Source organism: Pan troglodytes, chromosome 3, assembly GCF_028858775.2.
Source record: "Pan troglodytes isolate AG18354 chromosome 3, NHGRI_mPanTro3-v2.0_pri, whole genome shotgun sequence".
Lineage (NCBI taxonomy): Eukaryota > Metazoa > Chordata > Mammalia > Primates > Hominidae > Pan > Pan troglodytes.
In genome coordinates, this window is record NC_072401.2 from 61088037 (window position 1) to 61112808 (window position 24772).

Below are 24772 nucleotides of genomic sequence, written 5' to 3' on the forward strand. Positions count from 1 at the left end.
AGTATGCTTCTATCAATTGTGAAATGCTTCCTTTGGCAACAATAAATCCTATCAAAGCTTTCATCTCACCTCCTAAGTCAAATGCCTTATTAAAGCTTTTATTATTTCATATTAAAGCAATTGTGCATTTTCCCCTCTGAAATACTGAACACTCTGTACTTATTATATAAAATTAGTCAAAATAGTTACCCAAACTCTCCAAGTATATTCTCAGTAAATCTTTGTATTGTCCTTGTGAGCAAGGGATGTGAAACATGTGCTGTCCTAAACCATCTGATGCCTTGGACTTAGTGTGGAATGAATGTAAGTGTGATTGTGTGCATGTTTCTGCACATGAATTATTAAATCTAAAGACTTGAAAAATTTTTTTCTTTATCATCAATCCAGGTAATAAAAGTATATTTATGTATTTTATTTCTAAGTTCTAGAGGGTTGGAACAACTTTTCCCTGATACATTGCATTTTTTTGATACCTTCAGTACATGTTAAACTGGCAACCACCAGTGAACTTTACTCTTAAAATATTAATTTTTAACTTCTGTGCTTATATTGTCATTTCAACTTCTTGCTTAGTAACTAGAACACCATTGCAGATCAGTGTGTGAGGGAACTGCCATCATGAGGTCTGACAAGTCAGCTTTGGTATTTCTGCTCCTGCAGCTCTTCTGTGTTGGCTGTGGATTCTGTGGGAAAGTCCTGGTGTGGCCCTGTGACATGAGCCATTGGCTTAATGTCAAGGTCATTCTAGAAGAGCTCATAGTGAGAGGCCATGAGGTAACAGTATTGACTCACTCAAAGTCTTTGTTAATTGACTACAGGAAGTCTTCTGCATTGAAATTTGAGGTGGTCCATCTGCCACAGGACAGAACAGAAGAAAATGAAATATTTGTTGACCTAGCTCTGAACGTCTTGCCAGGCTTACCAACCTGGCAATCAGTTATAAAATTAAATGATTTTTTTGTTGAAATAAGAGGAACTTTAAAAATGATGTGTGAGAGCTTTATCTACAATCAGACGCTTATGAAGAAGCTACAGGAAACCAACTACGATGTAATGCTTATAGACCCTGTGATTCCCTGTGGAGACCTGATGGCTGAGTTGCTTGCAGTCCCTTTTGTGCTCACACTTAGAATTTCTGTAGGAGGCAATATGGAGCGAAGCTGTGGGAAACTTCCAGCTCCACTTTCCTATGTACCTGTGCCTATGACAGGACTAACAGACAGAATGACCTTTCTGGAAAGAGTAAAAAATTCATTGCTTTCAGTTTTGTTCTACTTCTGGATTCAGGATTACGACTATCATTTTTGGGAAGAGTTTTATAGTAAGGCATTAGGTAAGAAACTTTTGTTTTATTTTTAATTTAGTTATCAAAAGAAATATTTTTAAAAATTGTCATACATTGTCTATGACATATATATGCAGGTCAATCAGTTTTTTTAGAAAATGTTGTAGCTGTTTTTCATAAAGAAAGTGTATTTGTTCTAAGCGTAAGATAACCTACTTTCTTAATACCAGTAATATACTTAAAAATGATCATCAATAACTAAGAGATTATATTTTGTATTTCCTCCAAATAGCGCAAATCAACATCACATATTTTTGAGAATCACTGATTGTTAGTCTGAATTTTACAGAATTTCTATTGAAATAAAATGCTAATCATTATTTTCTCTCTCATCATGTATTTAAGAAAATCTTCAGAATGTCTTCTTTGAATTAATTTTTCAAGTCATTAAATTGAACATTTTCTACAATTCTTTAATTTCTTAGGTGATTACTTCACAAAAACTTGAAAAAATATTATAAAAAGTTAAAAGACTTACGGTCTTGTGGGGCATAAGATAGTAGAATTTTTACTTTACTGATATACACCTATTTGACTTATTTTTATTTCTTTGCTTTACTGGTAAAAAGTTGTTTTGCTTTGCAATTTTCATATAGTTGTGATCAGAGCTGGTCAATGCAAGACATGTTTTTATCCAAATATGTTTGAGAATTATGTAGAAACATGAAAAAAGGTACAATTATATTCGACACTAAAATATTGTTTAATGTATTCCAACGAATTCTTATGCATAGACTGTTTCACAGAACTAATATTCAGAGGATCCCACTTCAAATGTCCTTAGCCTTAGACATGACTTGAATTTACATGTATTGATTTGCTTTAAATAATTTTCCATTCAGTAAGCTGTGCCTAGCTGCAGATAGCCTACCAGGCTTTATGGATCTAGGTAAACAATACAAATCTCTTGGCCTCAAGTCTACATTCAGATATTAATTTTAAGGGGTACAGCTATATAGAGGTCACTGGCAAATTTTGGTAAAATAGGATTATAGTAAAAGCCCCCTGACAAGATTGAAATTTAAAATAAAACAAAAGTGTTATCAAAGGGGTGAAAGAGCATTTTCCAATAAACAAAAGTGGGTTCTGGCCATGCATTCAGAAATTCCCCAACAATTCTTTAAAAATCATGGAGCAGCTTGATATGTAAGAAATTCATTTAATAACTATATTTATTATGTAGCTCCAACTTACTAAATTATTGATTATTATATATTTTATAGAATTATCTATTGTGAGTCTAAATCAAGAGTATATATTAAAACGACTATAGGAAAAGGGATATCAGTCAATTTCAATTCATGGATTTATTTCCATAAGTGCTTACGCACAGGTGTATTTCATTTTATTATACATTGCTTTATTGTCCTTCACAAAAATTGCAATTTACAAATTAAAGGTTTTTGAAAACCTTGAATCAAGCTAATCAATTTGGCATAATATTTCCAACAGCAAGTGTGTACTTTTGACTCTATCACATATTGGCATTTATCATGCTTTTTCAAATTTTTCATTTTTATATCTGTTACGGTGATCTGGGATCAGTGTTCCTTGATGGTTACACGTTTATTAGCTTGGGGGCACCTTGATGTGTTCCAATATAAGACAGCAAACTTAATTATAAATGTTGTGCATGTACTAACTGCTCCGCTGATTCGTTTCCCCATCCCACTTCTTCTTAGGCCTCCCTATTCCCTGAGACACAGTAATATAACATACAATGACTTCTAAATGTTCCAGTGAAAAGAAAAGTAGCAGGTCTCTCAATTTAAACCAAAAATATAAAGGAATAAGTTTAATGAGTACTATAGTTTAGATATGGTTTGCTTGACCCTACAAAATCCTGTGTTGAAATTTGATCACCAATATTGGAGGTGGGGCTTGATGGGAGGTGTTAGGGTCATGAGGGTAGATTCCTTATGAGTACATTAATGCTCTCCCTGGGGAAATGGGTGAGTGAGTTCTCACTCTATTAGGTCCCAGGAGAGATAATTATTAAAAAGAGCCAGGAACATCCACCTTCTTTCTCTTGCATATCTCTCATTATCTGATCCCTGCACTTGCTGGCTCCCAACATCTTCTTCAATGAGTGGAGGAAACCAGAGGTCTTCACCAGACGCAGATGTTGGTGCCATGCCTCTTGTATACCCTGAAGAATTGTGAGCCAAATAAAAACCTTTTTCTTTTACAAATTAGACAGCCTCAGTTATTCCTTTGTAGCAACAAAAAAAGCCTGGGACAGCCCAAAAACTACACCATTGCACCAAACAGTTAAACAAGATGTGAGTGCAAAGGAAAAGTTTTTGGAGGAAATTAAAAGTGCTACTCCAGTGTACATACAAATGATAAGAACACATAACCATTATCAGTGCTGATATGGAGAAAGTTTTAGTTGTCTGGAGAGAAAATCAAATTAGCTAGCCAGCTGCAGTGATTCATATCTGTAATCCCAGTAACTTGGGAGGCTCAGGTGGGAGAATGGCTTGAGCCCAGAAGTTTGAAGTCCAAGGCTGCAGTGAGCTATGATTGCTCCACTGCACTCCAACCTAGGTGATAGAGCAAAACCACTACCAAAAAAAAAAAAAGAAAAAAAGAAAAAAAAAGAAAAGAAAAAAAATTAAACCAACCACAACATCACCTTAGGTTTTGGCATTAGCTAAAAACTAATACATAGTAAAGCGTTAACTATTCAATTGCATGAAGCCTCAGAGAGGAGAGGAAGGTGCTGAAAAAAGACTGAAGCTAGTAGAGGTTGACTAATGAGGTTTACAGGAATAAACTGCCTACATGATGCAAAAGTTCAATGTGAAGCAATAGGAAGTCATGCAGAAGACTTAGCTAATATACTCAGTAAATGTGGCTACAGTAAACAAATGATTTTCAATGTAGACCTAACAGCCTTCTGCTGGAAGAAGATGCCATTTAAAACTTTCATAGCTAGAGAAGAGAAGTCAATGCTTTTCTTTGAAGCTACAAAAAAACAGGCTGAATCTCTTGTAGTGGCTAATGCAGCTGATGACAAAGGTAAAGCCAATGCCCATTTACTTTTTGTAATAATTATAGAGTACTCTTAATAATTATGTTAAATCTACTTTGCCTGTGTTATATCAATGGAACAACAAAGCCTGGATGATATCACATCGGTATATGACATGGCTTATTGAATATTTTAAGCACACTGTTGAGACCTATTGCTCAAAAAAGAGGATTCCTTTCAAAATATTGCTGCTCATTGACAATTCACATGGTCACCAAAGGGCTCTGATTAAGACGTACAGATATTAATGTTTGACTGCTTGCTATCATTACCTCCATCTTACATGCCATGGATCATATAGCCTTGACTTTCAAGTCTTATGTAAAATTATATTTTGTAAGGCTATAGCTCTTACTAATGGGGAAAGTATATTGAAAACCTTTTCAAAAGGATTTTTCATTCTAGATTCCATTAAGAACATTCATGGTTCATGAGAGGAAGTCAACATATTAACATTAACAAGAGTTTGGAAAAAATTTGATTCTAACTCTCCTGGATGATTTTGAGGGATTGAAGACATCATGTGAAGAATTTACTGGGGATGGGGTGGTCATGAAAAAAGAAATAGAATTATAAGTGGGCCTGAAGGTTTGTCTAAATTGCTATAATATCATGATAAAACTAAAACCTGTAAAACCGGTGAGGAGGTGCTTTTTAAACAGTTGCTTTTTATAGATGAACACAGAAATTGGTTTTGTGAGTTGGAATCTTCTCTGAGTGAAAATGCTATGAACATTGTTGAAATGGCTACAAATGACTTAGAATATTACACAAAATTAGTAGATAAGGCAGCATCAAGGTTTGAGAGAATGGACTCAAATTTTGAAAGAAATTCTACTATGGGTAAACTGCTGTGAAACATCATCATATGCTACAGAGAAATCTTTCATGAAAAGAGGAGTCAATTCATGTAACAATCTTCATTGTTGTCTAATTTTAAAAATTGTCCAGCCGCCCTGATCAATCAACAGTAATCAACACTGAGGCAAGACCCTACACCAGAAAAAATAAAAATAAAAAACCTCACTTGCTGAAGACTCAGCTTATTATTAGCACTTTTTAGCCATACTTTTAACTAAGGTATGTGCATTGCTTTTTAAACGTGATGATATTGCACAGCTAATAGCCTACAAGGTATGGTTAACATAACTTTTATATGTCCTGGGACCCAAATTTGTGTGAAACACTTTATTGGCATATTCCTTTTATTGAGATGAACTGCAACTTATCTTGCAATATCTCCAAGATATGTGTGTATGGCATTTCAAATAAGATGTGAAATTATTTTATTAGTATAAAAAGCAAATTTAATTTTCTTTCCTTTGATCATCTTTATCCTTGTTACTGTGTATTTATCCTTTAAACATTGAATGACTCCAATTGTTTAAAACTGAGTCTTTCTTAAATGAGACCAAATATCATATTAATTAATATTACCTACAAGTTGATAATGCAGGCAGCATGTGAGGCACAGAAAACAACAAATCTATAGGACATAAATGCATTTGCTTGGAAGCTGAGAGAAGGCTCTATTCTAATTTCTGATAACTTCAAACTGAGTATCTTCAGTAAAATTTATTCACTATCAAATTCAAGGCGTTTGGATTTATGACCTAGGAAAAAACTTCAAACATTAAAATGTGATGACCTTAAAAAGAGGCTCTCCACACTATGGTGTATAACACCACCAACTTTGATTAGAATTTTAAAGAGAAACAAATTCTCTTATGGAGTTTATCTTTTTATCACTTGAAAATATGTTTTTGTAAAGAGATACTAATTACTTAGTTATTTGTAGTTAGCCATTCTTCTGATTAAAAACCTAAAATTAAATCTTGAAAATGTGTTTTCCTTCAAAACACATCATTTGAGAGAAACACTAAAGTAAGTGTATGATTATCATAGCATGTACATAGGTGCTTCACAACCCAAAAAGAATATTGTCATGGGTAAGAATCAGTAAAGGAATTTCTCCTAATAAAACAGTAGCCTATTAATTAAAGTAATGATATGCAATACAGCAAGATAAAGGGAACTGATCCTGGTGGGATTATTGAAAGATATACCCCTGACTATAGATTAGAAAATACAGAGATGTTATTTGGTGAAGATATTGTGGTACTCATTTATCATCTGCAATTCACTTGCAGAGGAAAAACTGAGTAATAAATTCATTTGCATTTTGGATTTGTGTCTTTAAGTTGTGAAAATACACTTAAATATAACCATCCGTCCTTTTTTCCTTCCTTCCTTCCTTCTTTCCTTCCTTCCTTCCTTCCTTCTTTCCTTCCTTCCTTCCTTCTTTCCATCCTTCCCTCCCTCCATCCTTCCTTCCTTCCTTTCTTCCTTCCCTCCTTTCTTTCTCTGTCCTTCCTTCTTTTTTCCTTTCTTTCTTTTTTCTTCTTTATTATTTCATTAATTCCCCCTTCCATTTGACATCTAAAAGCCATGTTGTTCTAGAGGACCTAAACTTATTTTTTTCTTAATAGTTTACTGAAAAATTAGTGATACAATTTTTTATTTGAATTGTATGCTAATTCATCTGTTATTTCTTTTATTGAGGAAGGCCCACTACATTATGTGAGACTGTGGGAAAAGCTGAGATATGGCTAATACGAACATATTGGGATTTTGAATTTCCTCAACCATACCAACCTAATTTTGAGTTTGTTGGAGGATTGCACTGTAAACCTGCCAAAGCTTTGCCTAAGGTAGGACTATTGTATTAAGGAATATTATGTACTTTATGACATGACTTGTTTTCCCTTGAAAGATTACAACCTTAGTTATAGAAGGATGATGTTGAATGTCGTCTGTTTGCAGCTCCATATTTATTTTCCATGCCACAGGAGCTCTTATAGGTGATTATATGTCTTTTCAGCATTATATTGAGAAAGTAGGCAGAAGAATGTCATGATTAGAATAGATTTTAAAATACTAGTATTACAATAGTTTGGATAATAAATTGAATTAATAGGGAATTGGAGCCATGAAGATCACTAAAAAGAATGCTCTAGCCTTTCTCACAATCAAATTGGGCTTATGAACAAGGATATTTGTCATGATAGTACAGAAATAAGCATATTTTCATGAGACATATTGGATATATTCCACAGGAGTTGGTGAGTGGGAGAAAATAAGTGATGAAGGAAGGCAAGAAATAAAAGAAAATTTCAATAAATGGAAAGTTTAAGTGTTTAATGATAGTGATGACTTTTACTCAAATAAGTGCTTAGAAGTCATCTTGTTTGTGATTTATATGATGAATTCTGTGTTGTGACTATCCACTTTGAGCTCGTGAGAATGTTAGGTAAGGTTTAATAAAAGCCATTTGAGAAAAACAAGATTTCAACCTCTGTGGACAGAAATCTAAATATCGATAGTTATCAGGAGAAAGTAGAGCTCATAGAAATAATTTTGCAGCCTGCAGGTTTCTTTTGGAGTGAAAATAAAATTGTATACTATATTCCTAAATCATCAGAGGAAAAAATTTATAGTTCAAGGAATGTTGAAAGAAACAATAGTGAGAAGTAAAAGTGAGTAATAGTTGTTATAGTTTTTAATAGTTTTGTAAGTATGTCTTGAATTCACTGCCCCAAAAGTGGCTATTAGCTCTAGCCTTGACCTGACAAGATTCTAGGATATTTAGTCATGGATGTTCATAATCTACCTCTTACGGGATACTTTTTCTTCTGATGAACAGCCTAATGCCTAAGTGTGCAATCTATACCAAGATTCTTCTTATAGGGAACTTGTTTACACTGGAAGACACCACTGTGTCTCTTGTATGACCTATGTCTTCTTTATCCCTACAAAGGTAACCACATTACAGGAAACCCTGACAAGGCCGGATGTTATATTTGTGTTGGTCAAGTGAGAAAACATGGGAGAAACTTAACCAAACACATAAAATAACAGAAACAGTCTTCTTTGACCATTTCTAGAGAAAAGAGTTCAGCATCCCTTGTAAGGCCACTGGGAAGAAGAAAATTCTCTGGGAAAAACACATTCAACCAATGAATGGAGACCAAGAAAGAGAGTGAGGGATCTATGTGCCAAAATGTTAACTGGGATCCAGGGTGCTACCTAGGTGGGTTTCCAATGGGGAACCTTAATTGGTAGGTTTAATGCAAGCAGGCACAAAGTCCATGGAGGCATTCTGAGACTGAAAGGTAGTCACTTTGGCATATCTGCACAGAATCTGATCAGTGATTCAAGCCCAAGTAGGCTATGTCTAGTTGTCCTATAGGGTGGTTACCAGGAGGCAGTGTGTAAGTAAAAATCCTGACTGAACACATTGAGGAAATGGAAGGAGGTGGAAGATTTTAAACGGTGTCAGTGTTGACTAAGACCTGCTTCTGGTATGGAAAATTCAACTTATATTTTAAATGCATAGCCAGACGACATAAAATTATAAGAATTTACCACAATAGCTATGGTAACAATACTGGGTTTACCTATCACTACAGAGTGAAAAGAAAACCCTCATTTCCCATTTTATGGAAATATAATCAAAATCCTATAAGGAAGGTTTCAGAGCCAGTAGGATTTCCAGAAAAATTATTGGTTTTATAGTAAGATGTGTATTGATGAATATAATTTTATTTATTAATTATTAATATCATTTTACTTACCAGGAAAGTTATACCAGAAAACCAAGCTCTCTTAAGCCATGGCATCTGTATCTAAAATAGAGATACAGAAGGAGAGCTGACAATTTCCATCATTCTCTAGGTAATCTCCCATGCCATTCTACCCTTTATTCCCACACTCCCAGTTTTACACACACACACAAACACACACACACAAACACACACTCATAGAAATAATCATAGAAGTCATATTTTTAAAAAAGTTAGATTCATACAGTAATAATTTATTAGGTAAAAGCTTTTGTGCTGATAATTTTACAAGTTTAATTGAGATATATTTTAGGGCTGTCTTACACTAAATATTTATTTTTATTTTTTAAATTTGACATGTAATAATTGCACATGTTTAAGAGAAATGCTGTGGTATTGCAATACATTTAAATGTTGTGTAATAATTACATCAAGATAATAAACCCATCATCTAAATATTTATCATTTCTTTGTGGTGATAACATTCAAAAACCTCCTTTCTGGCTATCTTGAAATATGTAATACATTACTATTAACTATAGTTACCCAACAACTTAATATAATAACAGAACATATTCTTCCAAATTATAACGTTGTATCCATTGATCCACCATTTCTCATTGCCCTCCCTACTATCTCTTCAACCTCTAGTAACCACAATTCTACTCTCTAATTCTATTATGAATACATTTTTTGATTCCACATATAAGGGATACCATGCTATCTCTGCCTGGATTATTTCAGTTAACATTATGCCCTGGAGGTTCATTCATGTTTCTACAAATGACAGGATTTCATTCTTTTTTTTCCAATATATGTTTAATGAAATGGATATATATAAACATTGGAAAATGTATATATATATATATATATAAACATTGGAAAATGTATATATATATATATATAAACATTGGAAAATGTATATATATATAAACATTGGAAAATGTATATATATATAAACATTGGAAAATGTATATATATATATAAAAACATTGGAAAATGTGTATATATATATATATATATATCTCCAGTGGAATGCTATTGAGCTATAAAAAAGTTAATATATAATAGAAATAAAGCTTATATATATCTAATGGAATGGATATATATATAATGGAATAGAAATATATATCTATACATATAAACACACACAATATACATATCCATTTCATTGAATATATATATATATATAGAGAGAGAGAGAGAGAGATTTTCAAATGTGTGTATATATATCCAATGGAATGGACATATATATATATGTAAATTTTTTCCATATTTTCTTTATGTATTTCTTCATTAATGGATGTTTAAGTTGATTCATCCCTTGGGTATATGAATAATGTTGATGTAAACATAGAAGGACAGATATCTCTATGACTTCTTAGTTTATTTAAATATACACCCAGTAATGGAAATGCTGTATAATATGGTAGTTCTATTTTCATTTTTTGAGGAATTACCATACTGTTTTCCTTACTAATTGTACTAAGTTGCATTTCCCTCAACAGTTTATAAAAGATCTTCTTTCTCTGCATACTTGCTAGCACTTGTTATTTTTGCCTTTTGATAATAGCCATAACAGGGGTGATGTGATATCTCATTGTAGTTTTGATTTGCATTTCCCTGATGATTAGTGATTCTGAGCATTTTGTAATTATACTTCTTAGTCACTGATAGTCTTCTTTTGAGAAATGTCTATTCAGGTCTTTTGCTTATTTTTTAATCAAATTAGTAATTTATTTTTATTGACTGATGTGACTTCTATGTATATTTGAGATAGTAACTCATTGTCAGATTCATAGTTTGCAAATATTTTTCGTGTTGTGAATTGTCTCTTCACCCTGTTGTTTGCTTCATTTTCTCTGCACAAGCTCAATGCTTTGATATAACCCATTTATCTACTTTTCCTTTTGTTGGCTGTGCTTCTGAAGTCCTATCCAAAAAAATCCTTGCCTAGACCAATGTCACAAATCATTCCTCCTACAGTTTCTTCTAGTAGTTGTATAATGTTTGGCCTTATATTTAACTTTGTAATTCATTTTTACTTACTTTGTATATGGTGAGGGATAGAGGTCTAGTTTCATTTTCTGCATGTGGATATGCAGTTTTCCTAGCACCTAGCAAAGAGGTTGCCTTTTTTCTATTATGTGTTCTTGGCACCTTTGTCAAAAGTCAGTTAGCTGCTATATTCCTCCATTTGTGTTGTTATAGAGGAATACATGAGACTAGCAAATTTATCTATCAAATAGAATTATTTGAATGATAGTTCTGCATACTGTACAAGAAGCACAGCACTGACTTCTGCTTGGCCTCTGTAAGGTTCTCAAGATGCTTCCACTTGTGGTAGAAGGCAAACATGAGCTGGTATATGCAAAGGTCACATGACAAGAGAGGAAACCATAAAGAGGGGATGTGAGGGAGTGCCAGGTTTTGTAAAACAACTAGCTCTTCTGGGAACTAATAGAGTAAAAATTCGCCTCCCAGGCAGGGGATTAATCTATTCATGAGGGATCTGCTTCCATGACAAAGGCACATTCTGTTAGATTCTACCCCCAATATTGGGGATCAAATTTTAACATGAAGTGTGGAGGGCTCAAATATCCATACTATGGCAGCAGTAAATGCATAAATTTATTTTGTGGATCTCTACTCTATATAGCATTGGTGTATGTATCTGTTTTCATGCCACTGCCATACTGTTTTGGTGATGATAGCTATGCTATATATGTGTGTGTGTATATATACATTATATATATGTATATATGTGTATATTATATATGTATATATTATATATGTATATATGTATATTATATATGTATATATTATATATGTATATATTATATATATAATACTTTAAGTTTTATATATATATAAAATACTTTAAGTTCAAGGGTACATGTGCAGGATGTGCAGGTCAGTTACATAGGTATACATGTGCCATTTTGGTTTGCTGCACGCATCAACTCATCATTACATTAGGTATTTCTCCTAATGCTATCCCTCCACCAGCCACCCAGCCCCCAACAGGCCAGGTGTGTGATGTTCCCCGCCCTGTGTCCATGTGTTCTCATTGTTCACTTCCTACCTAAAAGTGAGAACATGCAGTGTTTGATTTTCTATCCTTGTGACAGTTTGCTGAGAATGACTGTTTTCAGCTTCATCCATGTCCCTCAAAAGGACATGAACTCATCCTTATTTATGACTGCATAGTATTCCATGGTGTATATGTGCTACGTTTTCTTAATCCAGTCTATCATTGTTGGACATTTGGGTTGGTTCCAAGTCTTTCCTATTGTGAATAGTGCTACAATAACCATATGTGTGCATGTGTCTTTATAGTAGCATGATTTACTATCCTTTGGGTATATACCCAGTAATGGGATAACTGGGTCAAATGGTATTTCTAGTTCTAGATCCTTGAGGAATCCCCACACTGTCTTCCACAATGGTTCAACTAATTTACATTCCCACCAGCAGTGTAAAAGCATTCCTATTTCTCCACATCCTCTCCAGTATCTGTTGTTTCCTGACTTTTTAATGATTGCCATTCTAACTCACATGAGATGGTATTTCATTGTGGTTTTTGTTTGCATTTCTCTGATGACCAGTGATGATGAGCATTTTTTCATGTGTCTTTTGGCTGCATAAATGTCTTCTTTTGACAAGTGTCTGTTCATATCCTTTGCCCACTTTTTGATGGAGTTGTTTGTTTATTTCCTGTAAATTTGTTTAAGTTCATTGTAGATTCTGGATATTAGCCCTTTGTCAGATGGGTAGATTGCAAAAATTTTCTCCCATTCTGTAGGTTGCCTGTTCACCCTGATGGTAGTTTCTTTTGCTGTGCAGAAGCTCTTTAGCTTAATTAGATGCCATTTGTCAATTTCGGCTTTTGTTGCCATTGTTTTTGGTGTTTTAGTCATGAAACGCTTGCCCAGGCCTAAGTCCTGAGTAGTATAGCCTAGGTTTTCTTCTAGGATTTTTATGGTTTCAGGTCTAACATTTAAGTCTTTAATCCATCTTAAATTAATTTTTGTATAAGATGTAAGAAGGGATCCATTTCAACTTTCTACATATGGCTAGCGTGTTTTCCCAACACCATTTATTAAATAGGGAATCCTTTCTCCATTTCTTGATTTTGTCAGATTTGTCAAAGATCACATGTGTAGTGTTATTTCTGAGGCCTCTGTTGTGTTCCATTGGTCTGTATATCTGTTTTGATACCAGTACCATGTTGTTTTGGTTACTGCAGCCTTGTAATGTAGTTTGACATCAGGTACCATGATGCCTCCAGCTTTGTTCTTTTTGCTTGGGATTGTCTTGGCAATGCGGGCTCATTTTTGCTTCTATGTGAACTTTAAAGTAGTTTTTTCCAATTCTGTGAAGAAAGCCGTCAGTAGCTTGATGGGCATGGCATTGAATCTATAAATTACCTTGGACAGTATGGCCATTTTCATGATATTAATTCTTCCTATCCATGAGCATGGCATGTTCTTCCATTTGTTTGTGTCCTCTTTTATTTCATTGAGCAGTGGTTTGTAGTACTCCTTGAAGAGATCTTTCACATCCCTTGTAAGTTGGATTCCTAGGTATTTTATTCTGTTTGTAGCAATTGTGAATGACAGTTCAATCATGATTTGGCTGTTTGTCTGTTATTGTTGTATAGGAATGCTTGTGATTTTTGCTCATTGATTTTGTATCCTGAGACTTTGCTGAAGTTGCTTATCAGCTGAAGGAGATTTTGGGCTGAGATGAAGGGGTTTTCTAAATATCCAATAATGTCATCTGCAAACAGGGACAATCTGACTTACTCTTTTCCTAATTGAATATCCTTTCTTCTTTCTCTTGCCTGATTGCCCTGTCCAGAGCTTCCAATGCTGTGTTGAATAGAAGTGGTGAGAGAGGGCATCTTTGTCTTGTGCCAATTTTCAAAGGGAATGCTTCCAGTTTTTGCCAACTCAGTATGATATTGGCTATGGGTTTGTCATAAATAGCTCTTATTATTTTGAAATGTGTTCCGTCAATTCCTAGTTTATTGAGAGTTACTAGCATGAAGGGTGTTGAATTTTGTTGAAGGCGTTTTCTGCATCTATTGATATAATCGTGGTTTTCCTCGTTGTTTCTGTTTGTGTGAAGGATTACATTTATTGATTTGTGGATGTTGAACCAGACTTGCCTCCGGGGATGAAGCCAACTTGATCATGGTGGAAAAGGTTTTTGACATGCAGCTGGATTCAGTTTGCCAGTATTTTATTGAGGGTTTTTGCAGTGATATTCCTCAGAGATATTGGTCTAAAATTCTCTTTTTTTGTTGTGTCTCTGCCAGGCTTTGGTATCAGGATGATGCTGGCCTCATAACATGAGTTAGGGAGGATTCTCTCTTTTTCTATTGATTGGAATAGTTTCAGAAGGAATGGTACCAGCTCCTATTTGTACCTCTGATAAAATTCAGCTGTGAATCCATCTGGTCCAGGACTTTTTTTGGTTTGTAGGATATTATTGCCTCAATTTCTGAGGCTGTTATTGTTCCATTCAGAGATTCAAATTTTTCTTGGTTTAGTCTTGGGATGGTGTATGTGTCCAGGAATTCATCCGTTTCTTTAGATTCTCTAGTTTATTTGCATACAGGTGTTTATAAAATTCTCTGATGGTAGTTTGTATTTCTATGTGAACAGTGGTGATATCCTCTTTATCATTTTTACTGTGTCTATTTGATTTTTCTCTATTTTATTCTTTATTTGTCTTGCTAGTGGTCTATTTATTTTGTTGATCTTTTCAAAAAACCAGCTCCTGGATTCATTGATTTGTTGAAGGGTTTTTCGTGTCCCTATCTCCTTCAGTTCTGCTCTGATCTTAGTTAATTCTTGTCTTCTACCAGCTTTTGAATGTATTTGCTCTTGCTTCTCTGGTTCTGTTAATTGTGATGTTAGGGTGTCGATTTTAGATTTTTCCTGCTTTCTTTTCTGGGCATTCAGTGATATAAATTTCCCTTTACACACTGATTTAAATGTGTCCCAGAGATTCTAGTACTTCGTATCTTTGTTCTCATTGGTTTCAAAGAACATCTTTATTTTTGCCTTCATTTTATTATTTCTCCAGTAGTCATTCAGGTGCAGGTTATTCAGTTTATATGTAGTTGTGCAGTTTTGAGTGAGTTTCTTAATCCTGAGTTCTAATTTGATTACACTGTGGTCTGAGAGACTGTTGTGATTTCTGTTCTTTTACATTTGCTAAGGAGTGTTTTACTTCCAATTATGTGGTCAATTTTAGAATAAGTGTGATGTGGTCCTGAGAAGAATGTATATGCTGTTGATTTGGGGTGGAGAGTTTAGTAAATGTCTACTAGGTCTGCTTGGAGCAGAGCTGAGTTCAAGTCCTGGATATCCGTGTTAACCTTCTGTCTCCTTGATCTTTCTAATAACGACAGTGGGGTGTTAAAGTCTCCCATTATTATTGTATGTCTCTTTGTCGGTCTCTCAGGGCTTGCTTTATGAATCTGGGTGCTCCTGTATTGGGTGCATATATATTTAGGTTAGTTAGCTCTTCTTGTTGAATTGATCCCTTTACCATTATGTAATGACCTTCTTTGTCTCTTTTGATCTTTGTTGGTTTAAAGCCTGTTTTATCAGTGACTAGGATTGCAACCCCTGCTTTTTTTTTTTTTTTTTTTTTTTTTTTTTTGCTTTCCATTTACTTGGTAGATCTTCCTTTATCACTTTATTTTGTGTCTATGTGTGTCTCTGTATGTGAGATGGGTCCCCTGAATACAACATACTGATGGTTCTTGACTCTTTATACAATTTGCCAGTCTGTGTCTCTTAATTGGGCCATTTAGCCCATTTACATTTTAGGTTAATATTGTTATGTGTGAATTTGATCCTGTCATTGTGATGTTAGCTGATTATTTTGCCAATTAATTGAAGCAGTTTCTTCATAGCATTGATGGTCTTTACAATTTGGCATGTTTTTGCAGTGGCTGGTACCAGTTGTTCTTTTCCATGTTAAGTGCTTCCTTCGGGAGCTCTTGTAAGGCAGGCCTGGTGGTGACAAAATCTCTCAGCATTTGCTTGTCTGTAAAGGATTTCATTTCTTCTTCACTTATGAAGCTTAATTTGGCTGGATATCTGATTCTGGGTTGAAAATTCTTTCCTTTAAGAATGTTGAATATTGGCCCCCACTCTCTTCTGGCTTGTAGGGTTTGCTGAGAGATCCACCGTTTGTCTGATGGGCTTTCCTTTGTCGGTAACCTGACCTTTCTCTCTGGCTGCCTTTAGCATTTTTTCCTTCATTTCAACCTTAGTGAATCTGACAGTTATGTGTCTTGGAGTTGGTCTTCTCAAGGAATATCTTTGTGGTGTTCTCCGTATTTCCTGAATTTGAATGTTGGCCTGCCTCGCTAGGTTGCAAAAGTTCTCCTGGATAATATACTGAAGAATGTTTTCTAACTTGGTTCCATTCTCTCCATCACATTCAGGTACACCAATCAAACATATATTTGGTCTTTTTACATAGTCCCATATTTCTTGGAGGCTTTGTTCCTTTCTTTTTACACTTTTTTCCCTAAACTTGTCTTCTTGCTTTATTTCATTAATTTGATCTTTAATCACTGATATCTTTTTTTCCAACTGATCGAATCAGCTATTGAAGCTTGCGCATGTGTCACGACATTCTCATGCTATGGTTTTCAGCTCCATCAGGTCATTTAAGGTCTTCTCTACACTGTTTATTCTAGTTAGCCATTTGTCTAACCTTTTCTCAAGGCTTTTGTCTTCCTTGCGATGGGTTAGAACATGCTCCTTTAGCTCAGAGAAGTTTGTTATTACAGACTTTCTGAAGTCTACTTCTGTCAGCTCATCAAAGTCATTCTCCATCCAGCTTTGCTCCATTGCTGGTGAGGAGCTGCAATCCTTTGGAGGAGAAGTGGCGCTCTGCTTTTTAGAACATTCAGCTTTTCTGCTCTGGTTTCTCTCCATCTTTGTGGTTTTATCTACCTTTGGTCTTTGATGTTGGTGACCTACAGATGGGGTTTTGGTGTGGATGTCCTTTTTATTGATTTTGATGTTATTTCTTTCTGTTTGTTAGTTTTTCTTCTAACACTCAGGTCCCTCAGCTTCAGGTCTGTTGGAGTTTGCTGGAGGTCCACTCCAGACCCTGTTTGCCTGGTATCACCAGAAGAGGCTGAAGAACAGCAAATACAGCTTCCTCTGGAAGCAAATATATTATGCATATATATATATATATATATATACATACATACATACACACCTCCTTGTCTGGTGTGGGATCAGGGTAATGCTGGCCTCACAAGATGATACTGAAGTGTTTTTGCCTTTTTGACTTTTTGATGGTTTGGAAGAGTGAGAAAAAGTGTTATTAATTATTCTTTAAATTTTGTTGAATTTCATAGTGAAGACCTTAGCTCACTGGCTTTTTTAATGAGACTTTATTACTGATTTAAACTTCTTCCTCATTATTTATTTCTCCTTGTTTTTATTTCTTCATAATCCAGTCCTATTTTATGTGTCCACTAATTTGTTTATTTTCCTAGATTTTTCCATTTATTGGCATATACATGTCCATAGAAGCCTTTTATAGTCCTTTTTATTTCTAGTGTCATTTTTTCCCTTTTTTTTAAGAATCCTTAAGATTTTAGAGATGAAATGTCACTTTGTTATGCATACTGGAGTGTGGTGACATTATTATAGCTCACTGAAACCCAAACTCCTGAGTTTAAGCAATCCTTCTACCTCAAAATTCCTAAGTAGCTGAGACAGGCATACACCATCAAGACTGGCTAATTTATTTCAAATTTTGTAGAGATGGGTTCTTACTAAGCTATTCTCAGTCTTTGGGCTTCAAGTGATTCTTCAGCCTCTGTCTCTGAAAATGCTGGGTTTATAGATATGAGCCTCTATGCCCGATTTGCTTTGTCTCTTTGTAATCTCCCATTTTATTTGTGTCTTTTCTGGTTTGTTTCGTTTTGTTATGTTTTCAGTTACCTTGCTAAAGCTTTGTCGATTTTATCTTTTCAAACAACTAACTCAATATTTTGCTGATTTTCCATATAGTATTTTATTTCTATTTCATTTATTTCTGCTCTAATCTTTGTTAAATATCTTGTTTTCCTAATAATTTTGAGTTTCCTTGTTCTTGTTTTCTAATTTCTTGAGATGTTATCATAAATTGTTTTTTGAGATCTTTCTACTTTTTTGATGTGTGTGTTCATTGTTGTAGACTTTCCTCTTTATTATTCTGATTTCTTCCTCAATTGTCTAATATTATGTTTGCATTATTTTCCAAGTTTCTTTTGTTTTTTTATTTATAGTTTATGTGATTCCTGAACTTGTCAAAGAGATTATTGTGAATTTGATGTCGGATATTTAAGCATTTTCAAATCTTTTGGTGCATTATTGAAACTTTATTGGTTTATTTTAGAGATGTCATACTTCCCAGTTTTTTTTTTAACAGTACTTGCTCTTTATATTGATGTCTACATATTTAAAAAGATAACCACCTGATTCAGCTTTTTAAGGTGATATGCAGTGGTGTTAAATGTGTACTGCTTAATATCAGAGCTGAATCACTGCCCTGAGGATTCTTTCTGTTCTGAAGAGAGCTTATAGTTAATAGCAAAACCTAAATAGTGCAGTAGAGCTAAATCTCTTCCATGCTGTTGTTTTCCTGTCTGGGGAAGACTTATCATGACCATGAAAACATAATGCTGTGCCAGAACTTAAACCCAAACCTGTAGTAATTTCTGAGTTGAGGAAGGCTTAAGAAATAACTGGAACTTAGTTACTAACCTGATAGTTGTTTCTGAGTCAGAGAAATGCTCTTCAAGAGCACCTGGGATATTTGTAAAATCTAACCAAAGATTCTAGCCTTCCCTTTGATTGTGCCTCCTGTACTACTGTAGTGCTGGCTAGGTCCTCATCAGTGAATTCCCTGCTGATAGGACCACAAAGCATCTGCCAAGATCTGTTTGCCATTTGCTGTGATTAGTGCTTCTGCTCTTTGCTTCCAATTCAACTCAGGTGGTTCAGCCCTTCTGACACTCCTAATACCTCCTGTGGGATGGAACAAAGAAGGCTTCTCACAATGATTCACACACTGATATGGAGATTGAATGTCCAGTTGCAACTATTTTCTTCCACCTGTGTAATTGCAGGTACAGGGAAGTTTTCTGCGAGTGATGCTATTTTGGTTTGGAGAATGGGATGATGCAGCACAATGATCTTTCTTCTTTCTGGTCATGGATTTTTTAATTTCCATGAACCCATAAGATTTTTCACTTTTCTTCTGAGCTCTGGTGCTTTCAGAGTGGTATTTTTATATTTGAATAGTTGCTAGTTGTACTTTTAAGAGCGATTGATGCTGGAGGTCTTCTATTCCACCATCTCGCTGATGTCAGTCCTCAAATAATTTTATATTTTAGCAAATTATTTTGGTTTTAGGATTTTGTGTCTACGTGACACAGACATGAAAAGAGATGTACTCATTACTGAAAATTTTTGTATACTGTTTTGGTTGTGCGCCTTTTCTAGTATGAATGATTACGTATTTAAGCCATATGTTTTATACATAGACTGTCCTTTAAAGAGACTAGATAGTTCTGTGTGTCAGCATATAGGGACAGAATATAACTACACATTAATAATTTCTCAAGTCTTTATTTTAGAAGTGTAAGTAACCTTTATGTTAATTTTTGTTATATTACGCCTCTGTAATGCAGATAAATTTTTATCTTCAGGAAATGGAAAATTTTGTCCAGAGTTCAGGGGAAGATGGTATTGTGGTGTTTTCTCTGGGGTCAATATTTCAAAATGTTACAGAAGAAAAGGCTAATATCATTGCTTCCGCCCTTGCCCAGATCCCACAGAAGGTCAGTAAAACCTCCAATCCTGATAAGCAGCTATTCACATAATGAAACAGTATGGTTTTATTTGGGTCTTGAATCTCATTTTCCACTTAGCATAACAGGTACCAAAATTCGTAAGACATTATAGTAGTGTACATGGGCATAACTGATCATTTGCCTACTGAGTCTTGCTGTTACTGGAAACAACTTTCTTGATTGTCATTTGTTTATAATAAAATAGATATAATAAATTAAGCCCTACCTTATATTTTAGGATTTGAATTCTAAAAACGTGTGCCAATGATTCCAAAAAAAATTCTGACATGTATTATTTCAAAGGACCAGAAAAAGGAAAACTGATATTAAAAAAATAAAGAAGAATCAATCTCAAGAATATCTTCTCATATTTGTGTGTATAAAAACTGTATTCAGGGTAGTTTTGCTTAGAAATAAAAGCTCAGATTAATGTAGTCTTTCTAAATAATTAGAAGTTTCAAAAGTAAAATGTCAATTACAATTATAGTATAGTAACAATTATTTAAGTAATGTAATTATTTACGATACTCCACTAATTTTAACTTTATTATTACTGTAATTCTAGAATTTCACACTTTAGATAGTGCTATATATAAACTATCCAAAAGATATTTCATTTTATATTTAGCTAAAATACTTCAAACTCAATAAAGGCAAGCATACTAATTAGGAATTTGAAATATTATAATTTTAATTATGAAATTATCTGTTAAGTAGTTTGAAACATCTATGCCATTCTTTGTTTTCAAATGTATAAAATTTGTATAGGTGTCCAACAAATAAAAATTGTGTAAAAAAAAGGTACAATCTCAAAGAAAATTTATCATTGAACAGTGGAACATAAGTAATTTTCTAGCTCATTCTTCTTCAATAAAACAATTAAATATAAGAAGAAAGAGGCCAGGAAGGAAATAGAGAAGAAAAGACACCCGATTATCCAAAAGACACACATAATTGAGAGCAAATTTTTATCTGCAGGGAACTGTAAATTTGATGGTAGAATGAGATTGGCTCCATGAGTTAAAATGACACACAGATCAGGTACTTATAAAATTTTTAATTCTTATATAAAAATAGATTAGCCACTGCTGAATTAATTTTTTAAATATTCTTTGGTATTCTCATTCTCAAATATTTTTAATTGATAATAAAATAATAATAGCATACCTAATAGGCAACTGGTACACATTATTTTAAAAGATCTTTGTAAAACGTCCTACTATATCTTTCAGTCCTTACATGGTAGCTCTACACACCCCTGTCTCAACCATCACCTGAAGTACAATGAGTTTATAATTTATAACTATATCTACATCCTTAGAATGCTAATATCCTGTGGTTCACTCTGTGAAATACATGTGTTTCTTCCATAGGTGTTATGGAGGTACAAAGGAAAAAAACCATCCACATTAGGAGCCAATACTCGGCTGTATGATTGGATACCCCAGAATGACCTTCTTGGTAGGTCTATGAGAAAGTAAAAATATGAACTAGATGAGGAAAAAATGAATAAATGTTAAACAGCAAGCAAATTCAGCAAAGATCTAAAATTATAAAACTTTATTTTACTTACTCTTTTGAAGCAGATATAATTAAAGGATTGACTAAAATTGTATAGATTCACACTTTCTATTGTTAAGGTGAGAGTGACAGGAAATTCAGAAGGAATTAATGCCTATTTTTCTGAAGACAGAAATGATCTTTAGTAGCAATGCTCCATGTGCTCACCTTCTAAATAAAATGCTGTACGCTTCAGTGAGTTATCTCATAATTCCCATCTGTAGTCTTTAAATAATTTTAAAAGTTTAGAATAAAATATCTCACCATTTCTCATCCAATTTACATACTAGGTCATCCCAAAACCAAAGCTTTTATCACTCATGGTGGAATGAATGGGATCTATGAAGCTATTTACCATGGGGTCCCTATGGTGGGAGTTCCCATATATGGTGATCAGCTTGATAACATAGCTCACATGAAGGCCAAAGGAGCAGCTGTAGAAATAAACTTCAAAACTATGACAAGCGAAGATTTACTGAGGGCTTTGAGAACAGTCATTACCGATTCCTCGTAAGTACTACTGCTTGTACAGACTGATCTAACATTGACTATGTTATACATTATACCAGAAAATGTTAAATATCATCCTGGTAGACATGTTAAGGGATTTTACTCCACAATATTGAGTCATTCATCACCTTGTTACTGGAATAGTTGTGGAAATTGTAGTTCATAGAGTGTCAAACTTTCTTCATGGAAATATTAGGTTTAAGTTAACAACTGATTTACTAAGCTTTTATTCACATCTTAATTTTACCCCATTTTGTTAAGAATATACTTTTTCAGTCTCTCCACTATATCTGTTTAATACTATGTAACCAACAATATTCATGTCTCAACCAGAATCAATCTTTTACTGAACAAGTTCTTGGCTTGCATAACATATACTACGGTTTATCTACCTGTCTTTTATGAAAACAAAACTGCAACTTTCTAAGTTCTATGTGTGTTTTTGCCTTCCAGTTATAAAGAGAATGCTATGAGATTATCAAGAATTCACCATGATCAACCTGTAAAGCCCCTAGATCGAGCAGTCTTCTGGATCGAGTTTGTCATGCGCCACAAAGGAGCCAAGCACCTGCGATCAGCGGCCCATGACCTCACCTGGTTCCAGCACTACTCTATAGATGTGATTGGGTTCCTGCTGGCCTGTGTGGCAACTGCTATATTCTTGTTCACAAAATGTTTTTTATTTTCCTGTCAAAAATTTAATAAAACTAGAAAGATAGAAAAGAGGGAATAGATCTTTCCAAATTCAAGAAAGACCTGATGGGGTAATCCTGTTAATTCCAGCCACATAGAATTTGGTGAAAACCTTGCTATTTTTATGTTATCTATTCTGTTATTTTATCTTAGCTATATAGCCTAGAATTCCACGATCATGAAGTTGTGAGTATATCTCATTCTTTCGTTGTATTTTCCTAGGTGTCTTTACTCTCTTCTCTCACTTTGTGACACAAGGACATGAATACATCTAAATTTTCCTATTTCTGATATGACTGTTTTGATGATGTCATTACTTCTATAACCTTAAGTGATAGGGTGACATGCAATATGATGATTCCTGGTGTGTGCCCAAACACATGGATATAAAGAAGTAAAAAACGTAAAATTCACAAAATTCAGTAAACCACACAAATCAGGTAAGTGTTCTATGAGATTAGCTGGCTATGAGAAACATAATGATGTTTCTTTTTCAATTTAAATAAGCCCTTCTACATAGCCAGCATCAGTGATCTCAGAAAATAAATTGCTAATAATGATGACATGGCATTACGCTTAGAAAAGTTTGCTGTATTTCCATAGACCTCATCTAGATGTCATGGCCTACATTTCTGCCATCACTCAACCAATATTTTTTTCTGTTTTCTTGATGATAAAAAGACCTTTCTCATGATTGCCATCAAATAACAAAAGAAACTATTTTTTTCTCACATAGAGAAAATGTCAGTAAGATATTCAAGGTGAACAGATTATTTTGGGGATTAGTAACCATTTGAAATATATGGTGATAATTACTGAGTTTATAAAATTTATTTGATAGTACACTTAATAAGGAAGATTTATATGTTTATTCTTTAAAAATGATGAATACTCATAATTCTTATCTCTATAATCAAAAGTATAATTTACTGTAGAAAAATAAAGAGATGCTTGTTCTGAAAGTAAGATCAGTGAACTGCTTTTCAGTCTCAATCTTTGAGAATTGTAATTTCATCAAATAATTGCTTACATAGTAAAAATTTAAGGTATTAGAAAACCTGCATAACAAATAGTATTATATATTAAATATTTTGATATGTAAAGCTCTACACAAAGCTAAATATAGTGTAATAATGTTTACACTAATAAGCAAATATGTTAATCTTTTCATTTTTTTACTGTCATATAATCTTAGTGTATGCCTATTAATAGTTTTAAATAAATAAATTGGCTCATCTGGCTTTTTGAAAATTTTGAAATTTTTACAGATGTTGATTAGGTATATCTACAAATTAATTTCAATTTTAAAATGATGATATAAAAATAAATATAAGTATTTTTCTTGTGTATGTATACAATAAATATAAATAAAATTGTTTACTGTTTTGAAAGTTTCTTAAGTTTTTACACTGATATGTTTTTTGACTTTTACAATATTATTATAATCTAGGAAAAGCTGATTATATCTGTTTTAAGCCTCATCTTTTCTCTGTAATTAAACACAGTAATTGATTAACATGCTGTGACAGGTGGGAAGCCATTTCTGGAGTGGAGCCTGCTAACACTCTGGAGCTTTTTAGGTTGGACGTTCATTGTATGTGGGATTCTCTGCCTCTCAATAGCTGTTGCTCATAAGACTCTCCTTCATCAATCTGGCATTGAATTTTGAGATCAGTTGCAATCAGAATCCAATTGGCCTTGCCGTTGTAGTATGTTCTATCTTAACCAGCAATTTCTAACCAGGAGCCTGCCCAGGTTTGTTCTGTCTTCCCTGTAAGAAGCTCCCAGCATAAATATTCTAAATTTCACACCACTAACATATTAACAAACCTTTGGACCATGTTCACTTTAGGTTGAGCATAGTGTGATGAGATGCAAATTAAATTACAATCCTATATGTGTGTGTTATAAATTTTAAAGTGTATAAATTAATTAACACATTCTAAGTATCCAACAAAGGTCAAATAAATGATATAAAGTCACCAAACCAATGCTATTTGATCTCATCTTATTTCAGAAATTTTCTGGTAATATCACCTTTTGTTTTTTTAAATTATATCAATTATTGCAAACAAAGGAAATCTCAAAGGAATTTTTAATAATTACCTAGAATC

The 24772-nt window shown here is 33.8% G+C and overlaps 1 protein-coding gene across 2 annotated transcripts; it reads left to right on the forward strand.

Moving 5' to 3' along the window:
- Positions 1-574: 574 nt before the first annotated feature.
- On the forward strand, positions 575-24050 carry UGT2A3 (UDP glucuronosyltransferase family 2 member A3). Of its 2 annotated transcripts, none has more exons than XM_526602.4 (6): positions 575-1333; positions 6945-7093; positions 19752-19883; positions 21269-21356; positions 21746-21965; positions 22419-24050. In XM_526602.4, exons 1-6 carry the CDS (start codon positions 619-621, stop codon positions 22696-22698), a joined length of 1584 nt encoding a protein of 527 aa, XP_526602.2. In that variant the 5' UTR covers positions 575-618; the 3' UTR covers positions 22699-24050. The 2 variants fall into 2 exon arrangements, with proteins under 2 accessions (XP_526602.2, XP_016807114.1); XM_016951625.4 differs by lacking the exon at positions 575-1333 and adding an exon at positions 3991-4369 and having other exon boundaries at positions 22419-23912.
- Positions 24051-24772: the final 722 nt, after the last annotated feature.